This window comes from Aquarana catesbeiana, linkage group LG08 (assembly GCF_042186555.1).
Source record: "Aquarana catesbeiana isolate 2022-GZ linkage group LG08, ASM4218655v1, whole genome shotgun sequence".
NCBI classification, from domain to species: Eukaryota; Metazoa; Chordata; class Amphibia; order Anura; family Ranidae; genus Aquarana; species Aquarana catesbeiana.
Genome location: NC_133331.1, coordinates 300,600,710 through 300,623,678, shown reverse-complemented (window position 1 = coordinate 300,623,678; position 22,969 = coordinate 300,600,710). Strand labels below are relative to the sequence as shown.

Genomic DNA, 22,969 nt, shown 5'->3' with positions numbered 1-22,969 from the left:
TCCTCTGTAACTCTAACCTGATAACCATTATTTTTTTTTAAATGTTGCCAATGGGTATTTTTTAGGTACCGTAGTTCATCGCCATTCCACGAGTGTGCGCAATTTTAAAGTGTGACATGTTTGGTATCTATTTACTCGGCATAACATCATCTTTCACATTATACAAAAAAATTGCGCTCACTTTACTGTTTCGTTTTTTTAAAATGCATGAAATTGTCTTTTTCCCCAAAAAGTTGTGTTTAAAAGACCTCTGCACAAATACCGTGTGATATAAAATATTGCACCAATCGCCATTTTATTCCCTAGATTCTCTTCTAAAAAATATACATAATGTTTGGGGGTTCTAAGTAATTTTCTATCAAAAAATACAGATTATAACTTGTAAACACCAAATGTCAGAAATAGGCTTAGTCATGAAAGGGTTAAAATCCCACTTTCTGAGGAAAATAGTTTTTACCAAATGTATATCGGGATGGGATCAACAGACAGACATGTTGCGTAACTCTGGCAAAATCCCCTCTTTTTCACTGTATTGCTCTGGTCAAAATATGTTAAAAAAAAAAACTAAAAAAAAAAAATGTAAGAAAAAAAAAAAACGTAAAAAAAAAATATATATACATACTATATGTTTTTTTACACACTGTTACCAGTCAGTATCCCTGATCACCACCACACCAGTTATGGTGAGGCTGTACTGCACTGGTGACAGTATGTAAAGAAAAACAATTGTGAATTTCCTTTTTTTTTCATTTATTTATTTTCCAGAAAAATTGCGACAAAAAATATGACAGCTTCTAAAAACTCTCAAAAATGTCACTTACTAAATACCTTGGACTGTCTTCTCTCAAAAGACAGGTCATTTGGGGGGTATTTGTATTGTCCTGGCGTTTTTGCTGCCTCTGGGAATGAGAACCCCAGGATTGATCGATTTTTCAGAAATTTCTATCATAGTTTTAAGACTCTAAAGACAAAATAATACACACTGATTTATTTTAGAAATATATTTTTTTATTTCATAAAAGAAATGTAGCAGAATATAGATAAAGATGATTTATACGTTTTATAACAGAAACTAAAAGAATTTTTTTTTCTGTACAGAATAATTGTGAAAAAAAAAAACTAAAAGAAATCTCTATCTGTCTTCAATAATGAAATTCTCCATAGTGATTACCAGTGGCGTCGCTAGGGGGTGGCTTTTGCAGCTATAGCCCCGAATCTGGGGCCCATAGCCCCGAGTCTCTGCAGGGGTCCCCAAGGGGAGGGGAGGCTCTCTGGGGACCCTGATGTAAGTGGGGGGCTCTCTGGGGACCCTGATTTAAGGTGTACACAAATCGTGTGTACACAATTCGTCTTTACACAATTTCGATGCACAAAGTTCCACGCATGCTCGGTATCTCTGGGGACCCTAATGGGGGGGAGGCTCTCTGGGGACCCTAATGTAAGGGGAGGCTCTCTGGGGACCCTGATGTAAGGGGGGGGCTCTATGGGGGTATACATACACACACACACACACACGTATACTATATACATATGTATGCCTGCCCAAGCGTATGACTTTCTTTACTACGCTGCTATGGGCTCTAGCCCCAGATCTTTTGTAGACCTAGCAATGCCCCTGGTGATTACAGAAATCCGAGAACAGAGAATTGGAATGTGCGGAGCGTTCTTGTTTATTTTAGAAAATAAGAATTAGGGATTAATAAATGTAGCGGTTGGTTACCACTAGTTACTAACATCCACCAAATCACCCTGCTGCCAGACCCCCATCTATCACCTCTGAGACACTGAGCAGTCATTTGCGTAGTTTTGTTGCGTTTATCGCAGGATACAACTCGGTTGGGGTAAAGGAAGATATGGGATGCCCATAGCACTTATTGATTTGTCATCACATTTGTAGAACATTGATTAGCAGCTTTAGCCCTGAAAAATGATGCACTTCTAACATTCACAGACTATTGCTCAACTCCCCTGCATATCTCCACTGCAGACTTGCTCCTCTTCCTCCTCTGAACTGACTCCTGCAGTGTATCATTCCTCTCTTCCTCTCTTCTTGTATAAATCCTCTACTGCAAAACTGTTGTGCCGCGTACACACGGTCGGATTTTCCGACGGGAAATGTGCGATGGGAGCCTGTTGTCAGAAATTCTGACCGTGTGTAGGCTCCATCGGACATTTTCCGTCAGAATTTCCGACAAACCAAATTTGAGATCTGGATCTCAAATTTTCCGACAACAAAATCAAAATCCGTTCTCGTAAATTCTGATCGTGTGTACACAATTCCGACGCACAAAGTTCCCCGCTGTAGGAAATTTCGGCTTCTAAGACCACCCAGGTAGGTTCAGGTAATGCAGGAAGACCTCCGTAGACCCCCAGGCCTGGAGATATCAATAAAGTGACACAGGAGACAGGTTTGCTTAGCCACTTAAAGATATCTAATTAGCAATGTTAGAAATACAGTATTTATGCAGTTTGAGGGGATGGGAGGAGTTTTACTAAACTTATACATGTCATTGAAATGAAAATAGGTTCAGTTAATATTTACCTATTAGCTGGTGTTATAAGACAAAATCTTGCATCATTTTCACTATTAGAGTATATATATATTCTTAAACAGGTGTTGAGGGAAGCACTTATCTTATCAAGAACAAACATGAGCTAGGACAAACTCCACATTCTAGCTATATTTAAATGTATATGTAACCTTGAGAAGGCTTTCTATAGATAACAGCTTAAAGTTTATGTGGGTTTCAGTTGAAACTCATATTTGAGTTTTCTCAATTTTCCTGTAAAACATAAGATGGTGTCTTAGAATTAAAATGGAGTCCCTCATGATATGTGCTATGTTCTTTACACCCGCATGCTTGGAATCAAGCAGAAGAACCGCACTGGCTATTGAACTTCATTTTTCTCGGCTCGTCGTACGTCTAGTACGTCACCGCGTTCTTGGTGATCGGAAATTCTGACAACTTTGTGTGACCGTGTGTATGCAAGACAAGTTTGAGCCAACATCCGTCGGAAAAAAAACATGGATTTTGTTGTCGGAAAATCCGATCGTGTGTACGCGGCAAAAGACTTCTGTATCATCACTTCCAGTAAGACAAAAAGGGATCACTCTGAATAACCCCAGTTTGCTGGCTGTACTTTATTACTGTAATAAAGTCTCTTGAATGGTGTTGCTGCAGCAAATCAATACATCAGTACATCTCCCCAGTGGCTTAGTGAATTTGGTAGCTACACAGTCTTTTGGAAGGTATTACCAGAGTGCTTTACCAGGCCAGAGATACTCGATACCTCTCCCTGACGGCCTAGCACACGGTAATAAGCGGACTAGCCAGTCCATAACTGCAAACGCTGCGTTCCCCAGGAACAGCATTCTGCACTACTCTCAACAATTCTCCTTTTGCTTCTTTCACACTGACCTTCTCCAAAGGGCAAGTTCTGTGTTCCCCGGTCACAGAACTTTGTTCTACTCTCCTCAGTCCTACTTCTCCAAAGGGCAAGTCCTGTGTTCCCCGGTCACAGACCTTTGTTCTACTCTCCTCAGTTGTACTGTTACTTCTCCTTCACCTATCTTCTCCAAAGGGCAAGTCCTGTGTTCCCCGGTCACAGCAGCTTGACACCCACTCCATGGTGAAGATCTTTATCCAGGAATACATCCTGGTAGCTCCTCCATCCCTCCACCATGCTGCTAAAACTCCAATCTCCTTCTTCCTGCACCGTCAGAACTTGCTGGTAGCATGTGACCCCAGCTTATATGGGAGGCCTGCCCGCTGCCAATACCGAATAGTAATTGGTCAGAGCTGCTCACATGAGCTGCCTGCCACTCAAACCTCAGGTCCAACCTCTGTTCCAGAATAATCTTCCTGAAAGCAGGGGAGGCGACTCTGAATCAGAGCACAGGTGGTCACACCCCCTACTACTCTAAACACTCCCAATCTCAAATCAAAACAAACAGGCCTAGCCTACAGCACAGGCCTGCCTAAATTTGCCTACACTGATATCTTAATAAAAACTCAGAAAAATCCTATTCTAGCACCTACCTTCTAGTAGATGGTGCTACATAAACAATAAAAACAAAGCTAGAATCTACATCAAATCTTATATAACTAAAGAACATAAACTATAAAATGTAATAATTATTGGATGGACCAATGAAAAGCCGGATTCTTCAGTGAAACATCAAAAGCGCGATAATGTACAGGAACCAAAAAGAAGTGTTGTTCATGTATTGTCATATATTGGCCATGTATTAGCACAGTTTAGTTGTATGGTGCGGTCTGTGTGAGTGCGGGACCGAGTCATCTCTATATGTTTAGTAGGTCATATTACTAGAATTCAATTCCAGGCGCCCCAAACCAAAATGTACCCGAAAAAATAATATTGTTACCCCTCCCCCAACACACCATGAACATGAAAAAGTTCGCTAGCGTGTGTGAATTCTCTGGTGTGCAACAAGTGATTGTTTGCGACTGAAACATTTCCCGCACTCTGAACACGAATAAGGACGCTCACCTGTGTGAGTTCTCTGATGATTTAGAAGGTCTCTATTATAAATGAAACCTTTCCCACACTCTAAACACGAAAAAAGATATTCACCTGTGTGAGTTCTCTGGTGTTTAACAAGGCTTCCTTTATCATTGAAAGTCTTCCCGCATTCTAAACACGAAAAAGGACGCTCACCCGTGTGAGTTCTCTGGTGTATAAGAAGGTATGCTTTCCGACTGAAACGTTTCCCGCACTCTGAACACGAAAAAGGACGCTCACCTGTGTGAATTTTCTGATGCTTTAGAAGGTCTCCATTATAAATGAAACATTTCCCGCACTCTGCACATGAATAAGGACGCTCACCTGTGTGAGTTCTCTGGTGTACAAGAAGGTATGCTTTCCGACTGAAACATTTCCCACACTCTGAACAAGAAAAGCGACGCTCACCAGTGTGAATTCTCTGGTGAATAACAAGGTAATTTTTATTAATGAAACATTTCCCACACTCTGAACATGAGTAGGGACGTTCACCTGTGTGAATTCTCTGATGATTTAGAAGGTCTCCATTATGACAGAAACATTTTCCACACTCTGAACATGAATAAGGACGCTCACCTGTGTGAGTTCTCTGGTGTCTGACAAGGCTTTTTTTATGATTGAAAGTCTTCCCGCACTCTGAACATGAATAGGATTGTTTTTGTTCACCTGTGTGAATTCTCTGATGATTTAGAAGGTGTCCATTCTGAGTGTAACATTTCCCGCACTCTGAACATGAATAAGGACGCTCACCTGTGTGAGTTCTCTGGTGTACAAGAAAGTGTGCTTTCCGACTGAAACATTTCCCGCACTCTGAACAAGAAAAAGGATACTCACCAGTGTGACTCCTCTGGTGTGCAACAAATGATTGATTGTGACTGAAACATTTCCCGCACTCTGAACAGGAATAAGGACGCTCACCTGTGTGACTTCTCTGATGTTTAACAAGGACTCCTTTATCATTGAAAGTCTTCCCGCACTCTGAACATGAATAGGGACGCTCACCTGTGTGATTTCTCTGGTGTTTATCAAGGTCTCTTTTCTGAATGTAAGATTTCCCACACTCTGAACAGGAATAAGGACGCTCACCTGTGTGAACTCTCTGGTGTTTATCAAGATTTCCTTTTGTAATGAAACATTTCACGCACTCTGAACATGAATAGGGACGCTCCCCCGTGTGAATTCTCTGGTGTCTAATAAGTTTTCCTTTATCAATGAAACATTTCCTGCACTCTGAACATGAATAGGGACGTTCACCTGTGTGAATTCTCTGGTGTTTAACAAAATTTCCTTTCTCAATGAAGCATTTCCCGCACTCTGAACATGAATAGGGACGCTCACCTGTGTGAATTTTCTTGTGCCTAAGAAGTAACAATTTTTTGGTAAACAATTTCCCACACACTGAACATGACAATGAACTCTCTTCTGTGGGGACTCCTTCATGGCTTGAAGAAGATTCCTTGGGAATAGAAGGATCTATTGAAGTATCTGTACTGTGAGATCCTATAGTCTTGGTGTGGGATCCATCAGAAGATTCCTCAGGATTAGAGGGATCCATTGATCTCCCCAATTGGGAAGGTCTGGGATGTATATTTGGAGTAACGGGATTTCCTCCTGGAGAATATTGTACAATGTTATTATCTTCTGCTTTATAATCTGGAGATACAATGAGATGTTCCTCCGAGGTATTCCGGACATTGTGTCCACCTGTAGAGAAACAATTTAACATTAAATGTTATAACCTTCCATTCAGGAATCATATATGTTGGTCCATCACCAAATAATCTATAAGAGCTCTGGCATGGATTTGGGGGCAATTAGAAGAGAAAAATATGAATACAAACCAAGCGAAAGTGTCCAGAGCTCCAAACACAAAGTGCACAGTGCTATGTCTCTTCTGTTCTCGTGTCTAAAATTCTCTTCCAGAGTTTAATAAAAATGTTCTCAGTGCTCCACACCACCCGCTATCCTCCACCTTCACATCGGAGAACTCACCGGAATTCTACGACCCTTCTCTTACCAATGGGTTATTAAGCACTTGTGTCCCCCCCAATGGAAGATCATCCGGGACCACCACCTCTATACTACATCTCCAGTTATCTCATACTATACCTGCTGGTATCTTCTCACCTCAGATCCATCCCAGACTCTGACACATCAACAAAGATGGCTGCCATGCCATCACCTTCTACAGCGCTCTCCACCAATCAGCACATAGAATACCGCCAACGTCAGAGATCACCTCTGAGAGCTCTACAAGGTGACCGAAAGGGAAAGAGCCGCAGTGCTGTCAATGATGATGTCAAGGAGGTGATCCTGGAGGATCTTCCCTGTAATGTATAAAACCTCTTAATGACCCATTGGTAAGCGAGGAGTCCTGGAATTACAGTCAGTTCTCTGAGGTGGAGGATAGCGGGTCATGTGCAGCACTGAGAGCATTTTTATTAATCTCTGGAAGAGAATTTTTGTTTGTTCTGAGCCCTGGACAGTTTCATTTTTAGTATATTGAAGCACTTTCATGTTGGAAATTGAGAAAGGAGATGGACCTTAAAGGGTTAGTAAAGGTTTGTTTAAAAAAATAAAATAAATAACAAGATATCATACTTACCTCCACTGTGCAGTTGGTTTTGCACAGAGAGGCCCTGATCCTCCTCTTCTGGGGTCCCTCAGCAGTGCTGGTAGCTCCTCCTCTTCTCGAGTGCCCCGTCAGCAAATCGCAAATCGGTCTCCTTCGGGACACCCATGCGGGCGCACTCCCGGCTCCTACTTTTGCGTTTATCGACACAGAAAGCAGGACTCGGCCCTGCCCCCCGGCACCCGCATCATTGGATTTGATTGACAGCAGTGGAAGCCAATGGCTGTGCTGCTAGAAATCTTTCCAATCAGGACACGAGACACCAGCTAGAGCTGGTGTACTCATCCCTGGGGAGAAAAAGACCGGGTTCAGGGGCACTGGGGGCTGCAGCATGAGAGAAGGTTTTTCACCTCAATGCATAGAATGCATTGAGGTGAAAAACCATGAGAGTTTACAACCCCTTCAATCCACCTCATTTCTTAAAAACATAATGAATAATGGAGATGGACCTTTCATATGGTGTACAGTATCTCCTCCTCATTTGTTGGGAACATGACATGGTGGGGTGGGTATATCGATGATGTTCTTGCTGTCAACAGTTAAGGTTTCTTAATATTTCCTTTACAGAAGGATGTGATGATCTCTGTACATGAGCAGCAAACTGTGTGTGTAATTAAATAAAAAACCTCTCTGTATATGAAAGGGAAGCCTTGTTTTTAGAGCTGTGTGGATGAAGGACAGTCTTGTTTTAGATGACTATACCCAATATATAAATGAGGGATGATGTGATCTTCCTGTGTGGAATCCCGGGAATACAGAGGACGGGGCCATCTCTCTGGTGGGTTCCCATTACTGGATCCATCTGTAGGAAACACACACACTGACTGAATACATTGTTTCTATGTGTTTATCAGATGAGGGGGGATCTAGGTGGAGCCTTTTTAAAGCTGTATGGATGCGTGATAGTCTTGTTCTAGATTACTATACCCAATATATATAAATGAGGGATGGTGTGATGTTCCTGTGTGGAATCGGGGAGATCTCTCTGGTGGGTTCCCATTACTGGATCCATCTGTAGGAAACACACACACTGACTGAATACATTGTTTCTATGTGTTTATCAGATGATGGGGGATCTAGGTGGACCCTCCGTACTGCTCTCTCCTTTACAATAAAGTCTCCTCTTACCCGGTGATGTGAGGGGCGGCTGATTCTCCATCATGACGTCCTTGTAGAGATCCTTGTGTCCTTCTAAATACTCCCACTCCTCCATGGAGAAATAGACAGTGACATCCTGACACCTTATAGGAACCTGACACACACAATGATACAGTCACCATCCAGACACATCCCTTGTCTGTTACTGGATAATGTCCCAGAATTCCCACCACCGCTCACCTCTCCTGTCAGCAGCTCAGTGATCTTCTTGGTGACTTCTAGAATCTTCTTCTCATTATTTTCCTGTAGGGCTAGGAGGGGTATTGAATGCATGGGGATGAGGTCTTGTCTTTCTCTTTGTCTTGTGGACAAGCGGTGACTTCTCCTTTTTATAATATTCTCAGTAGATGACTTCATAACTACAGTACAGTCCTGTAATATACATCAATTGATAGTATATCAGAATCCTCCTCCCCTCGACCCCAAAGCGGGGTCGAGGGGGAGGGGAGAGATACAGTATGGGGAGGATAAAAAATAAATTAAGGATTGTGTTTTTTTTTTTTGGGTGGGTGAATCTTAGAAATAAGATTATGTATCTGGAAAAAAATGTATGTATAAATGTATAACTTGTACTGTTATGAAAAGAATAAAAAAAGTACTGAATTAAAAAAAAAAAGAATCCTCCTCACCTAACAAGACAGGTCTATATTTTATTCATAGAGTTAAGAATGATTAAACACTCCCAGAATCCTCCTCACCTCTCCAGTCAGTAGACAGACGATCTCCAGCGTGAGTATTAATATCCCATTATGGAGATTATTTTTTTTCATATTTACATCATTAAGAAGCTGTTGATTCTCCATCATGACGTCCTTGTAGAGATCCTTGTGTCCTTCTAAATACTCCCACTCCTCCATGGAGAAATAGACAGTGACATCCTGACACCTTATAGGAACCTGACACACACAATGATACAATCACCATCCAGACACATAGTTACATAATGGGTGAGGTCGAAAAAAGACACAAGTCCATCAATCCCAACCTATGTGTGTGATTATATATCAGTATTACATTGTATATTCCTGTATGTTGTGGTCGTTCAGGTGCTTATCCAATAGTTTCTTGAAACTATCGATGCCCCCCGCTGAGACCACGGCCTGTGGAAGGGAATTCCACATCCTTGCCGCTCTTACCGTAAAGAACCCTCTACACAGTTTAAAGTTAAACCTCTTTTCTTCTAATTTTAATGAGTGGCCACGAGTCTTGTTAAACTTCCTTCCACGAAAAAGTTTTATCCCTATTGTGGGGTCGCCAGTACGGTATTTGTATATTGAAATCATATCCCCTCTCAAGCGTCTCTTCTCCAGAGAGAATAAGTTCAGTGCTCGCAACCTTTCCTCATAACTAATATCCTCCAGACCCTTTATTAGCTTTGTTGCCCTTCTTTGTACTCGCTCCATTTCCAGTACATCCTTCCTGTGGACTGGTGCCCAGAACTGGACAGCATACTCTAGGTGCGGCCGGACCAGAGTCTTGTAGATCGGGAGAATTATCGTTTTATCTCTGGAGTTGATCCCTTTTTAATGCCAATATTATGTTTGCTTTGTTAGCAGCAGCTTGGCATTGCATGCCATTGCTCAGCCTATCATCTACTAGGACCCCCAGGTCCTTTTCTATCCTAGATTCCCCCAGAGGTTCTCCCCCCAGTGTATAAATTGCATTCATATTTTTGGCACCCAAATGCATTATTTTACATTTTTCTACATTGAACCTCATTTGCCATGTAGTTGCCCACCCCATTAATTTGTTCAGATCTTTTTGCAAGGTTTCCACATCCTGCGGAGAAGTTATTGCTCTGCTTAGCTTAGTATTGTCTGCAAATACAGAGATTGAACTGTTTACCCCATCCTCCAGGTCGTTTATGAACAAATTAAACAGGATTGGTCCCAGCACAGAACCCTGGGGGACCCCACTACCCACCTCTGACCATTCTGAGTACTCCCCATTTATCACCACCCTCTGAACTCGCCCTTGTAGCCAGTATTCAGTCCATGTACTCACCCTATGGTCCATGCCAACTGACCTTATTTTGTACAGTAAACTTTTTTGGGGAACTGTGTCAAATGCTTTTGCAAAATCCAAATACACCACGTCTACGGGCCTTCCTTTATCTAGATAGCAACTCACCTCCTCATAGAAGGTTAATAGATTGGTTTGGCAAGAACGATTCTTCATGAATCCATGCTGATTACTGCTAATAGTACCGTTCTCATTACTAAAATCTTGTATATAGTCCCTTATCATCCCCTCCAAGAGTTTACATACTATTGATGTTAGGCTAACTGGTCTGTAATTCCCAGGGATGTATTTTGGGCCCTTTTTAAATATTGGTGCTACATTGGCTTTTCTCCAATCAGCTGTTACCATTCCAGTCAGTAGACTCTCAGTAAAAAATAGGAACAATGGTCTGGCAATTACCTGACTGAGTTCCCTAAGTATCCTTGGGTGCAAGCCATCTGGTCCCAGTGATTTATTAATGTTAAGTTTCCCAAGTCTAATTTTAATTCTGTCCTCTGTTAACCATGGAGGTGCCAGGTGTCATGAGGATAAACACTGCAGTTTTGGTTATTGAAGCCCCTCGATTCCCTCGTGAAGACTGAGGAGAAGAATAAATTCAATACCTTCGCCATCTCCCCATCCTTTGTAACCAGATGTCCTTCCTCATTCTTTATGGGTCCAATATGGTCTGTCCTTCCTTTTTTACTGTTTACATACTTAAAGAATTTCTTGGGATTTTTTTTGCTCTCCTCTGCTGTCTTTCATGTTCTGTCTTAGCCGTCCTCATTGCACCCTTACATGTCTTGTTGCATTCTTTATAAAGTCTGAATGCTGATGATGATCCCTCCACCTTGTATTTTTTGAAGGCCTTCTCCTTTACTTTTATATGCATTTTTACATTGGAGTTAAGCCATCCAGGACTTTTGTTTGCTCTTTTAAATTTATAACCCAATGGGATGCATTGGCTAATGCCCTTATTTAATATGCTCTTAAAGCAAACCCATCTCTCCTCTGTGTTCTTTGTTACTAAGATTTTATCCCAATTTATGCCTTCTAGCAAAGTTTTTAGTTTAGGGAAGTTGGCTGTTTTGAAATTCAGTGTCTTTGTATTCCCCTTATGTTTCCTATTTGTGTGATTTATACTGAAGCCAATTGACTTGTGATCGTTGTTACCTAAATTCCCCCCTATTTCCACATCCGTGATCAGGTCTGTATTGTTGGTAATCAGTAGATCCAGTAACCCTTTATTTCTAGTTGGCACTTCTACCATCTGACCTATAAATTTGTCCTGCAAGACATTAGGGACTGGCGAGCCTTCGATGAATGCGTGGGTCCCTCCATCCAGTCTATGTCTGGAAAATTAAAATCCACCATTATGATAACACTTCCCATCCTTGCTGCCAATCCAAATTGTAATAGGAGATCTATCTCCCCTTCTTCCCTTAGGTTAGGGGGCCTATAGCATACTCCCAGTATTATTTTCCCCTTAGCTTCATCCCTTTGGAGCTCTACCCATAAGGATTCCACCTCCTCCCTAGCTCCCTTAGTGATGTCATCTCTCACATTCACTTGTACATTATTCTTGATATATAGGCATTAGGGATGAGCTTCGTGTTCGAGTCGAACCCATGTTCGACTCGAACATCGGCTGTTCGCCCGTTCGCCGAATTGCGAACGATATGGGCCGTTCGCGCCAAATTCGTGTGGCGCGTCACGGCCCATAATTCACTGCGGCATCGCAGTGCATTGCTTGCTGATGATTGGCCAAGCATGCACTATGACCCGCATGCTTGGCCAATCACAGCGCCGCCTGAACAGAGAGCCATAATTGGCCAAAGCCAAGGAGGCTTTGGCCAATTATGGCTCAGGGGATTTAGTACACGCCCCACACTATATAAGGCCGCCTGCACGGCGGCCCTGTGTAGTGTGTGTTCCGGCATTCATTGAGAGAGAGAGAGAGAGACAGACAGTGTCATTTGATTTGAGTTAGATAGATTAGGCAGAACAGTCAGTCAGTTAGCTGCACTTACAGTGTATTGTGTATATATATGCATCCCAGGTGTTGCATATATATATATACACTGTATTCAGTTTAGCTAGATCCGTTCCTGTTATCTTCTAGACTATTTACATTTAGTGCAGTGCGTCCTGCTCACAGTGTTCAGCTAGATCCGTTCCTGTTATCTTCTAGACTATTTACATTTAGTGCAGTGCGTCCTGCTCACAGTGTTCAGCTAGATCCGTTCCTGTTATCTTCTAGACTATTTACATTTAGTGCAGTGCGTCCTGCTCACAGTGTTCAGCTAGATCCGTTCCTGTTATCTTCCTACTGACAGGCAGGCTTGTCTGGTTACAGTATATAAAGCTACCTGAAGAAAATTACTGGTGTTCTATTTGATCCTATTAGTACCACGGTCAGGCAGCTAGACTATTTACATTTAGTACAGTGCGTCCTGCTCACAGTGTTCAGCTAGATCCGTTCCTGTTATCTTCCTACTGACAGGCAGGCTTGTCTGGTTACAGTATATAAAGCTACCTGAAGAAAATTACTGGTGTTCTGTTTGATCCTATTAGTACCACGGTCAGGCAGCTAGACTATTTACATTTAGTACAGTGCGTCCTGCTCACAGTGTTCAGCTAGATCCGTTCCTCTTATCTTCCTACTGACAGGCAGGCTTGTCTGGTTACAGTATATAAAGCTACCTGAAGAAAATTACTGGTGTTCTATTTGATCCTGTTAGTACCACGGTCAGGCAGCTAGACTATTTACATTTAGTACAGTGCGTCCTGCTCACAGTGTTCAGCTAGATCCGTTCCTGTTATCTTCCTACTGACAGGCAGGCTTGTCTGGTTACAGTATATAAAGCTACCTGAAGAAAATTACTGGTGTTCTATTTGATCCTATTAGTACCACGGTCAGGCAGCTAGACTATTTACATTTAGTACAGTGCGTCCTGCTCACAGTGTTCAGCTAGATCCGTTCCTGTTATCTTCCTACTGACAGGCAGGCTTGTCTGGTTACAGTATATAAAGCTACCTGAAGAAAATTACTGGTGTTCTATTTGATCCTATTAGTACCACGGTCAGGCAGCTAGACTATTTACATTTAGTACAGTGCGTCTTGCTCACAGTGTTCAGCTAGATCCGTTCCTGTTATCTTCTAGACTATTTACATTTAGTGCAGTGCGTCCTGCTCACAGTGTTCAGCTAGATCCGTTCCTGTTATCTTCTAGACTATTTACATTTAGTACAGTGCATCCTGCTCACAGTGTTCAGCTAGATCAGTTCCTGTTATCTTCCTACTGACAGGCAGGCTTGTCTGGTTACAGTATATAAAGCTACCTGAAGAAAATTACTGGTGTTCTATTTGATCCTATTAGTACCACGGTCAGGCAGCTAGACTATTTACATTTAGTACAGTGCGTCCTGCTCACAGTGTTCAGCTAGATCCGTTCCTGTTATCTTCCTACTGACAGGCAGGCTTGTCTGGTTACAGTATATAAAGCTACCTGAAGAAAATTACTGGTGTTCTATCCCAGCTTAGTGCAGCTACAGGCCATTAGTATGTCTGGAAGGCCAAGAAGGAGAGGCAGACAGTCACAAGCCAATAAGAGAGGGCAAGCAGGCTCTGTGTCTAGTGCTGGTCGTGGAGACGGTGCATCCTCATCAGCACGTGGCCATGGGACACGCTTGGCCTTTTTTTCGGCAGCTGGCCGTGTTGAGCCGCAACATGCGGAAGACTTGGTCGAGTGGATGACCAAGCCGTCCTCATCCTCCTCATCCTCTCTCACCCATGCCCAGGGTGCTTTGTCTGGCAAAGCAGCGGCCTCTTCCCTCAGCTCAATGTCATCAGTGACTCCTTCCCTAGCTCCACCATGTCCTCATGAGGATTCCCTCGAACTGTTTGACCACAGTGTTGGGTACATGCTCCAGGAGGATGCCCAGCGTTTGGAAGGCTTTGATGATGATACTGAGATCGATGAAGGCAGTAACATGAGCACGGACAGAGGGGGTGCCCAAGAAGGACAGCAATCTGGCAGTCATGCTCCCCCTGCTGCAGCATACTGCCAGGTTTGCTCCAGTGATGAGGAGGGAGGGGATGATGAGGTCACTGACTCAACGTGGGTGCCTGATAGGAGAGAGGAGGAGGAGGAGGAGGAGGCGGCACATCACCAACGAGGCAGGATGCCCTCCAGGGGCCAGCCTAAGGGCAGCACATTGACTGCATCACACCCCAAAGCTCCACATGTGCAGGGCGCTGCAGTCTCTGCGCGTTATTCAAAAAGTTCTTTGGTGTGGGCCTTTTTTGAGACGAGTGCATCAGATTGCACCGCTGCTATTTGCAACATATGTCTCAAGCGTATCTCACGTGGCCAAAACATCTCCCGCTTGGGTACCACATGCTTGACCAGACATATGTTGACCTGCCATGCAGTTCGTTGGCAAGCGTATCTAAAAGACCCACACCAAAGAACAAAGAGGATCTCCCCTTGCTCCTCATCAGCTGAGATTTCCAACCCCACTAGACCTCCAGTCCTCTCTGAGACCTGCAGTGAGAGGAATGAAGGTGTAGAATTAGGTGTGTCACAGCCAAGTACTTGTGGGCAATCTGCTTTTGGTACACCGACGTCAGATTGTACCAGGCAAATTTCCCTGCCCCAGCTGCTGCACCGCCGAAAGAAGTTTGCTCCCAGCCATCCACATGCCCAGCGGTTGAATGCTAGCTTGGCAAAATTGCTAGCACTTCAACTGCTGCCTTTTCAGTTGGTAGACTCTGCCCCCTTCCGTGAGTTTGTGGAATGTGCGGTTCCTCAGTGGCAGGTACCCAAACGCCACTTTTTCTCACGGAAGGCGATTCCGGCTCTCTACCGGCATGTGGAAGGCAATGTCCATGCCTCGCTGGACAGGGCGGTCAGCGGTAAGGTGCATATTACCGCTGACTCATGGTCCAGCAGGCATGGACAGGGACGTTACCTAAGTTTCACGGCACATTGGGTGACTCTGCTGGCAGCTGGGAAGGATGCAGGACAAGGTGCAGTAGTGTTGGAGGTTGTTCCGCCACCACGCCTCCAAAATGCTGATTGTGACACACCTCTCTCCTCCACCCCCTCCTCTTCTTCTTCCTCCATGGCCTCTTCCTCGGAACCAGCGGTGCTCCGTAGTCGTTCAAGGGGCTACGCAAGTACGCAGGCCAAAAGATGCCATGCGGTGCTTGAGCTGGTGTGCTTGGGGGACAGGAGCCACACTGGGGCAGAGGTTCTGTCAGCTCTGCAGGGGCAGGTTCAGAGGTGGTTGACGCCACGCCAACTTAAGGCAGGAATGGTGGTTTGCGACAATGGCACCAACCTCCTCTCTGCCCTCCGACAGGGACAAATGACCCATGTGCCCTGTTTGGCTCACGTCCTTAACTTGGTGGTGCAGCGGTTCTTGGGCAGGTACCCGGGCTTACAGGATGTCCTGAGGCAGGCCAGGAAAGTCTGTGTGCATTTCCGCCGGTCATATAATGCCAGTGCTCGGCTGACGGACCTCCAAAAGGAGTTTAACCTGCCTAAGAACCGCCTAATCTGTGACATGCCCACCAGGTGGAACTCAACGTTGGCCATGCTGCAGCGGCTGCACACGCAGCAGAGGGCCATCAATGAGTACCTGTGCGACTATGGCACCAGGACAGGGTCAGGGGAGCTTGGTTTTTTTTCCCCACGCCAGTGGGCCATGATCAGGGATGCATGCACTGTCCTGTCACCATTTGAGGAGGCCACGAGGATGGTGAGCAGTGACAGTACATGCATCAGTGACACTGTCCCCCTTGTCCACCTGTTGGAGCACACGCTGCGTGGAATAATGGACAGGGCACTTGAGGCAGAACAGAGGCAGGAAGAGGAGGACTTCCTTAGCTCTCAAGGCCCCCTTTATCCAGACAGTGTTCCTGCGTGCCCGCCGATCACACAGGAAGAGGACGAGGAGGAGGAGGAGGAGGAGGAAGATTGTGTCAGTATGGAGGTGGAGCCTGGCACTCAGCATCAGCAGCAGTCTTTAAGGGATCAGTCCCAAGAAACACATGGACTTGTACGTGGCTGGGAGGAGGTGGCTGCGGACGTTGTCGTCCTTAGTGACCCAGAGGACTCCGGACCGAATGCCTCAGCAAACCTACGCTGCATGGCCTCCCTGATCCTGCAAAGCCTGCGTAAGGATCCTCGTATTCGTGGTATCAAGGAGAAGGACCAATACTGGCTGGCAACCCTCCTTGATCCACGTTACAAGGGTAAGGTTGCGGACCTTATCTTGCCATCGCAGAGGGAGCAGAGGATGAAACATCTTCGGGAGGCCTTGCAGAAAGGTCTGTGCAATGCGTTCCCAGAGACTGGGAGGTTACAAACTCCTGTTTCTGGACAACGTGTTGCTGAGGCTTCGGTCAGTCAAAGAAGGAGCGGTGGAGAAGGTGGCCGTCTGACCGATGCGTTCAGACAATTTTTTGGTCCGCAGCCCCAAGGTATGATCGGTTCCAGCAACCATCGCCAGCGTCTGTTTTACATGGTGCAGGAATACCTAGGGGCAAGATCAGACTTGGACACCTTTCCCACCGAAAATCCTCTGGGTTACTGGGTCTTGAGGATGGATCACTGGCCAGAGCTTGCACAGTATGCAATTGAGCTACTGGCCTGTCCTGCATCCAGCGTTCTTTCGGAACGCACATTCAGTGCTGCTGGAGGCGTGGTAACCGATCACAGGGTGCGTCTGTCCACCGACTCGGTCGATCGGCTGACCTTCATAAAAATGAATCAGTCTTGGATCACCAACAGCTACCAAGCACCTGATGCTGATGTAACCGAATAATTTTTTTTGAAATCTCAGATCCCTTCAAAAACTGCCTATGCTGATGCTGAGTGACTATCCCTGAGTAATTATCCTCTTCCTCCTCAATCATCACGCTGATAGCTTGTAAGAACATTTTTGGTTCTGGGCGCCACCACCAGTGCCTAAGGCACAATTTTTCAGCCCCTGTTTAACAGGGGCGTGTAATTACAATTTTTGATGTAATACTTTGCAGCAGGGCTCGTTCCTGCATTCCAACTAGAGTGTCTGTGAGGGGTTGCAGTGTTGTGGCACCAGCACCAGTGCCTAAGGCCCAATTTTTCTGCCCCTGTCTAACAGGGGCGTGTAATTACAATTTTTGATGCAATACTTTGCAGCAGGGCTCGTTCCTGCGTTCCAACTAGAGTGTCTGTGAGGGGTTGCAGTGTTGTGGCACCAGCACCAGTGCCTAAGGCCCAATTTTTCTGCCCCTGTCTAACAGGGGCGTGTAATTACAATTTTTGATGCAATACTTTGCAGCAGGGCTCGTTCCTGCGTTCCAACTAGAGTGTCTGTGAGGGGTTGCAGTGTTGTGGCACCACAGCACCAGTGCCTAAGGCCTAATTTTTCAGCTCCTGTTCAACAGGGGCGTGTAATTACAATTCTTGATCTAATATTTCACAGCAGGGCCCTGTGAGGGCTTACAGTGTTGTGGCCACAGCAACACCTAAGGCCCAAATTTCTGCTGAGTATATAGGGCAGGACCCTACTTTCAAACATCTAACTTACAAACGACTCCTACTTGCAAACGGAAGGAGACAACAGGAAGTGAGATGAAATCTACCCCTAGGAAGGGAAATTCTCTCCTGTAAGAGTTAATATGGGAAAACAATTTCTCCTTTCCACTGATGCTTTCCAATCCTTGTTCCACAAAAAACCCACATTTTCAAAAAACATTTTTCATTGGGACAAAAAGTGAGGTGAAATCTTCTGAAGAGGAGGAAAGACAGCAAAACAAATGTCACAGGGGTGATAACCCTTCCCTATGTTTTCCAAAAAGCTTAAAAAAGATTTTTTGGCTGGAGCTAAACGCGTTAAAAATGTACCCGTTCAAAATTACAAAGAGATTCTACTTAACAACAAACCTACAGTCCCTGTCTTGTTTGCACCGCCTGTATACTGCTGTTCAGAGTATATAGGGCCTTTCCTTATTTTAATTTGGGTGCGGGGTTCCCCTTAATATCCATACAAGACCCAAAGGGCCTGGTAATGGACTGGGGGGTACCCATGCCGTTTGTCTCACTGTTTTTCATCCATATTGCCATGACCCGACATGACATTAAACCCGCAAGCAGTTTTAAATGAGATTTTTTCCTTTAAAAATGACATTTGGTGCAGGGACTGTTCTAAACACGGGAAACACGCGTCACTTTACAGGCATACTATAGACACCCCCCAGGTACGATATTTAAAGGAATATTTCACTTTTTTTTTTTACTTTAAGCATCATTAAAATCACTGCTCCCGAAAAAACGTCCGTTTTTAAAAGTTTTTTTTGCATTGATACATGTAACCTGGGGTAGGACCCGGGTCCCCAAACCCTTTTTAGGACAATACCATGCAAATTAGCCTTTAAAATGAGCACTTTTGATTTTGAACGTTCGAGTCCCATAGACGTCAATGGGGTTCTAACGTTCGTGCGAACTTTCGGTCCGTTCGCAGGTTCTGGTGCGAACCGAACCGGGGGGTGTTCGGCTCATCCCTAATAGGCATACCCCTCTCCCTTTTTTACCCTCTCTATCCTTGCGATAAAGGGTATACACTTCAATCGTTGGCAGCCAATCATGAGAGCTGTTGAACCAGGTCTCTGAAATTCCCACAAAATCCAAATCCTCCTCGTACAACAATATCTCTAGTTCACCCATCTTGTCCTCCAGGCTCCTGGCAATGGTGAACATGCCACGTAGTTTAGGCCGGTTGCATATTATCTTCTTATTGGGTGTTCCAAGATTGCAACAAGGACTTGCTACTATACTTACCTTGGGTTTATGTACTTTGCTCAACCTATCACTAATGCCCCCAATACTACCCTCTGGAATATGTTCCGCGCTGGCTATCTCTACCTCTGGACCCTCCTCCCCATTGCCTAGTTTAAAAACCCCTCTAACTTTTTGGCCATCTTCATTCCCAGCTGATCTGTACCCTCCTCATTTAGGTGCAGTCCATCCCTTCTATAGTACCGGTTATCGACTGAGAAGTCGGCCCAGTCCTCCAGGAACCCAAACACCTCCTTACTACACCAGCTCTGCAGCCACTTGTTTACTTCCCTAATCTCCCTCTGCCTTTCTGGTGTGGCCCGATGTACCGGTAGTATTCCTGAGAATACCACCTTGGAGGTCCTTTTCCTCAATTTAGCTCCCAAGTCCCTAAAATCGTTCTTTAGGACACTCCATCTGCCTCTGACTTTGTCATTGGTGCCAACGTGCACCATGACAGCCGGGTCTTCCCCAGCCCCTCCCAGCAATCTGTCCACCAGATCCGTGATGTGCCGAACCCGAGTGCCCGGTAGACAACATACAGTTTAGCGCTTCAGGTCTTTGTTACAGATTGGCCTCTCTGTCTTTCTAAGAATTGAGTCCCCTACCACCAGAATCTGTCTTTCCTTTCCCTTAGCTCCCCCCTCCCCAACTCACTGGAGGAGTTCTTCCCTCGGCAGCTAGGAGAGTCCCTCAGCTCCAGCAGTGCTGGTCCCTGACTGGTTTCACCAATGTCACTCAATGCAGCGTACTTATTGGGATGCTCCAGCCCTGGATCGGCCTCCCTGGCACTTCCCCTTCTACCCTTCCTGACTGTCACCCATCTATTCTTTCTGCCTATGTTCCTGGCTCTCCTTTAGTATGGAGGGACGTCTCATTGCTTACAGTTGCTTCCCCAGATTCAGAACCTGGGCTTCCAGGGAAACAATGTGCTTACATTTTACACAGCAAGCAGTATTCACCCTCGATCGAATGATCAACGAACGCATACATGCCGCAAGATGTACAATGAGTCGCCTCTCCACACCCGCCGGGCATCATACCTATTAAATTTAATGAGGATTGTGGATTACACCCTGTCCAAATTACCTAACAACTAGCTTCCTGACACAAATACTCAACAAGACACTACACTAATACTCAACAAGACAATACACTAATACTCAACAAGACAATACACTAATACTCAACAAGACAATACACATGCACTCGCGGAACCTACGTGCACTTGTATCCCTTGTCTGTTACTGGATAATGTCCCAGAATTCCCGGCACCACTCACCTCTCCTGTCAGTAGCTCCATCATCTTCTTGGTGACTTCTAGAATCTTCTTGGCACTGGTTACCTCTGTTGTCAGGCAGTGAGGTGAAGGAACTGTGATAGGTGATGTCCTGTGAAGACTGCTGCTGGGTGTTAATGGTTCACCAGATATTTTTCTCACTATTGTATAATCCTGTGTAAAGATAGAAAGTAACAAATTTCACTACAGACCCCCCAGGATCCAGAATCCTCCTCACCTCTCTGGTCAGGTCTGTGTTTTATAAATATAGATTAGGGTGATGTCATATGACCTCCCAGAATCCTCCTCACCTCTCCGATCAGCAGGCTGATGATCTCCAGGGTGAGGTCCAATATCCTTTCAGTAATGTGATTTTGGCCCGTCTCCATCCTCATTGATGTGGTCATGTGATCTATACAGGACTCTCCTCTCTGTAGACAAATTATAAACTGAGAATTATCTGAACTGTAATAGGATGAAAAATTCCCTTTAAATAACAACTCCTACCAAAATCTGGGGAAGAGTTAGGACTTTTTTCAAGGTATTATTCTGTGTCCTGGTTGTGGACAAATCCTTTGACTTCCTGTCCAGCATGTATCTGGACTATAAACCAAAGGCTCTGGATGGACAGTTGGATAAATGGTTCTATATTTAGGCTGTATCTGGTCTATAAACCAGAGGCTCTGGATGGACAGTTGGATAAATTGCTCTATAATTAGGATGTATCCGGTCTATAAACCAGGGGCTATGGATGTTCAGTTGGATAAATGGTTCTATATTTAGGATATATCTGGTCTATAAACCAGAGGCTCTGGATGGACAGTTGGATAAATGGTTCTATATTTAGAATGTATCTGGTCTATAAACCAGAAGCCCTGGATGTATCTGGGCACATATTAAAAAATAACCCCTGATAACAGTATTTTAGGTTTGTGTAGTAGTGGATGTTGGAGATAAAGACATCACAGTGACTATGGAGGAAAAGAACGCACATGACAGGGGGGGTGGGGGTGGAGGGTGATTTCTTGGTTTAAATAAAAATAGAATCTTATTACCCTCTTTGTGTTCCAGTGATGTGTGCTCTCTTTTTCCTCCTCCTTTCACCTTGGAAACTACAACGTTCTATGCTTATCTTTCATAAGTTCCCGTCAGAGTGATCCGCGCACAATATGTGATATTGCTGTCTTGTTAGAAACTGCATCATGTGGGGTTTCTCAGGGTACGGAGTAAATGTATCCTATATCTAGTCTATACTCCGCCCATACTTCCTGTGTTTCTTCGAGAGGGGTTTGGCTGCAGAGTGGAGCTCCACTGATGACAGGAAGCACGTGACCTCCACTCCACTTCCTTTTTTTGATTTTTTACTGAACTTTATTGTGAATCTCTGCAGCTGGAGCTCCACTACAGGAAGTGGAGGTCACATGATTTCTGTGTAGCGTGGAGCTCAACTACAGGAAGGTGAGGTCACATGATTTCTGTGTAGAGTGGAGCTCCACTAAAGGAAGTAGAGGTCACATGATTTCTGTGTAGAATCCTATTCTGCTAACTCATCTACGGTTTTCTGCAAACATGCAGAAAGAGGAAGTAAGGTCCACCTTCCCCCATCTCCAGTTGCTATAACTACTTGTATTTTGGCCACTAATTCTCTTTCAAGTAAATTCACAGAGCACCCGGGAATGTCTCTACAAGGGTGATACACTGTGCATCTATCATCTAAACTGCTCACAAGTAGGGATGAGCCGAACACCCCCCCCGGTTCGGTTCACATCAGAACATTTGAACGGACCAAAAGATTGTGCGAACTTTGGAACCCTGTTAAAGTCTATGGGACTCGAACGTAGGAAATCAAAAGTGCAAATTTTAAAGGCCAATATGCAAGTTATTGTCCTAAAAAGTGTTTAGGGACCTGGGTCCTGCCCCAGGGGACATGTATCAATGCAAAAAAAAAGTTTTAAAAACGGACGTTTTTTCACGAGCAGTGATTTTAATGATGCTTAAAGTGAAAAAATAAAAGTAAAATATTCCTTTAAATATCGTGCCTGGGGGTTGTCTATAGTATGCCTGTAAAGCAGCGCGTGTTTCCCGTGTTTAGAACAGTCTGACAGCAAAATTTCATATCTAAAGAAAAAAAAGTCATTTAAAACTGCTTGCGGCTTTAATGTCATGTCTGGTCCCAGCAATATGGATGAAAATCATTGAGAACCCCCCCAGCCCATTACCAGCCACTTTGGGTCTTGTATGGATATTAAGGGGAACCCCGCACACAAATAAAAAAAAGGAAAGGTGTTGGGCTCCAGGCCCTATATACTCGGAACAGCAGTATACAGGCGGTGCAAACAAGACAGGGACTGTAGGTTTGTTCTTAAGTAGAATCTGTTTGTAATTTTGAACTGGTACATTCTTTACGTGTAGCTCCAGCCAAAAAATCTATTTTTAAGATTTTTGGAAAACATGGAGAAGGATTATCACCCCTGTAACATTTGTTTTGCTGTCTGTGCACCTGTTCAGAAGATTTCACCTCACTTTCTGTCCCAATGACAATTGGAT

The 22,969-nt window shown here is 44.5% G+C and overlaps 1 protein-coding gene across 1 annotated transcript; it reads right to left on the bottom strand.

The window, feature by feature from the left end:
- Window positions 1–986: 986 nt before the first annotated feature.
- Window positions 987–21,741, bottom strand: LOC141104767 (uncharacterized). The gene is made up of 7 exons (XM_073594486.1): window positions 21,478–21,741; window positions 20,734–20,853; window positions 20,426–20,596; window positions 9,013–9,210; window positions 8,495–8,686; window positions 8,285–8,408; window positions 987–6,228 (listed from the first exon to the last, which is right to left on the bottom strand). The coding sequence occupies exons 2-7, from the start codon at window positions 20,827–20,829 to the stop codon at window positions 4,424–4,426; spliced, it is 2,586 nt and encodes an 861-aa protein (XP_073450587.1). The 5' UTR covers window positions 20,830–20,853; window positions 21,478–21,741; the 3' UTR covers window positions 987–4,423.
- Between the last annotated feature and the right edge of the window lie 1,228 nt (window positions 21,742–22,969).

What these genes read in the sequence shown, in the direction of transcription:
- LOC141104767 (XM_073594486.1), bottom strand. Translation starts at nt 20,829, where the DNA reads ATGACCACATCAATGAGGATGGAGACGGGCCAAAATCACATTACTGAA. An exon ending in TCAGCCTGCTGATCGGAGAG is followed by an intron (nt 20,597 to 20,733) that starts GTGAGGAGGATT and finishes ATCTTTACACAG; the next exon opens with GATTATACAATAGTGAGAAA. An exon ending in TGGAGCTACTGACAGGAGAG is followed by an intron (nt 9,211 to 20,425) that starts GTGAGTGGTGCC and finishes TGTGTGTGTCAG; the next exon opens with GTTCCTATAAGGTGTCAGGA.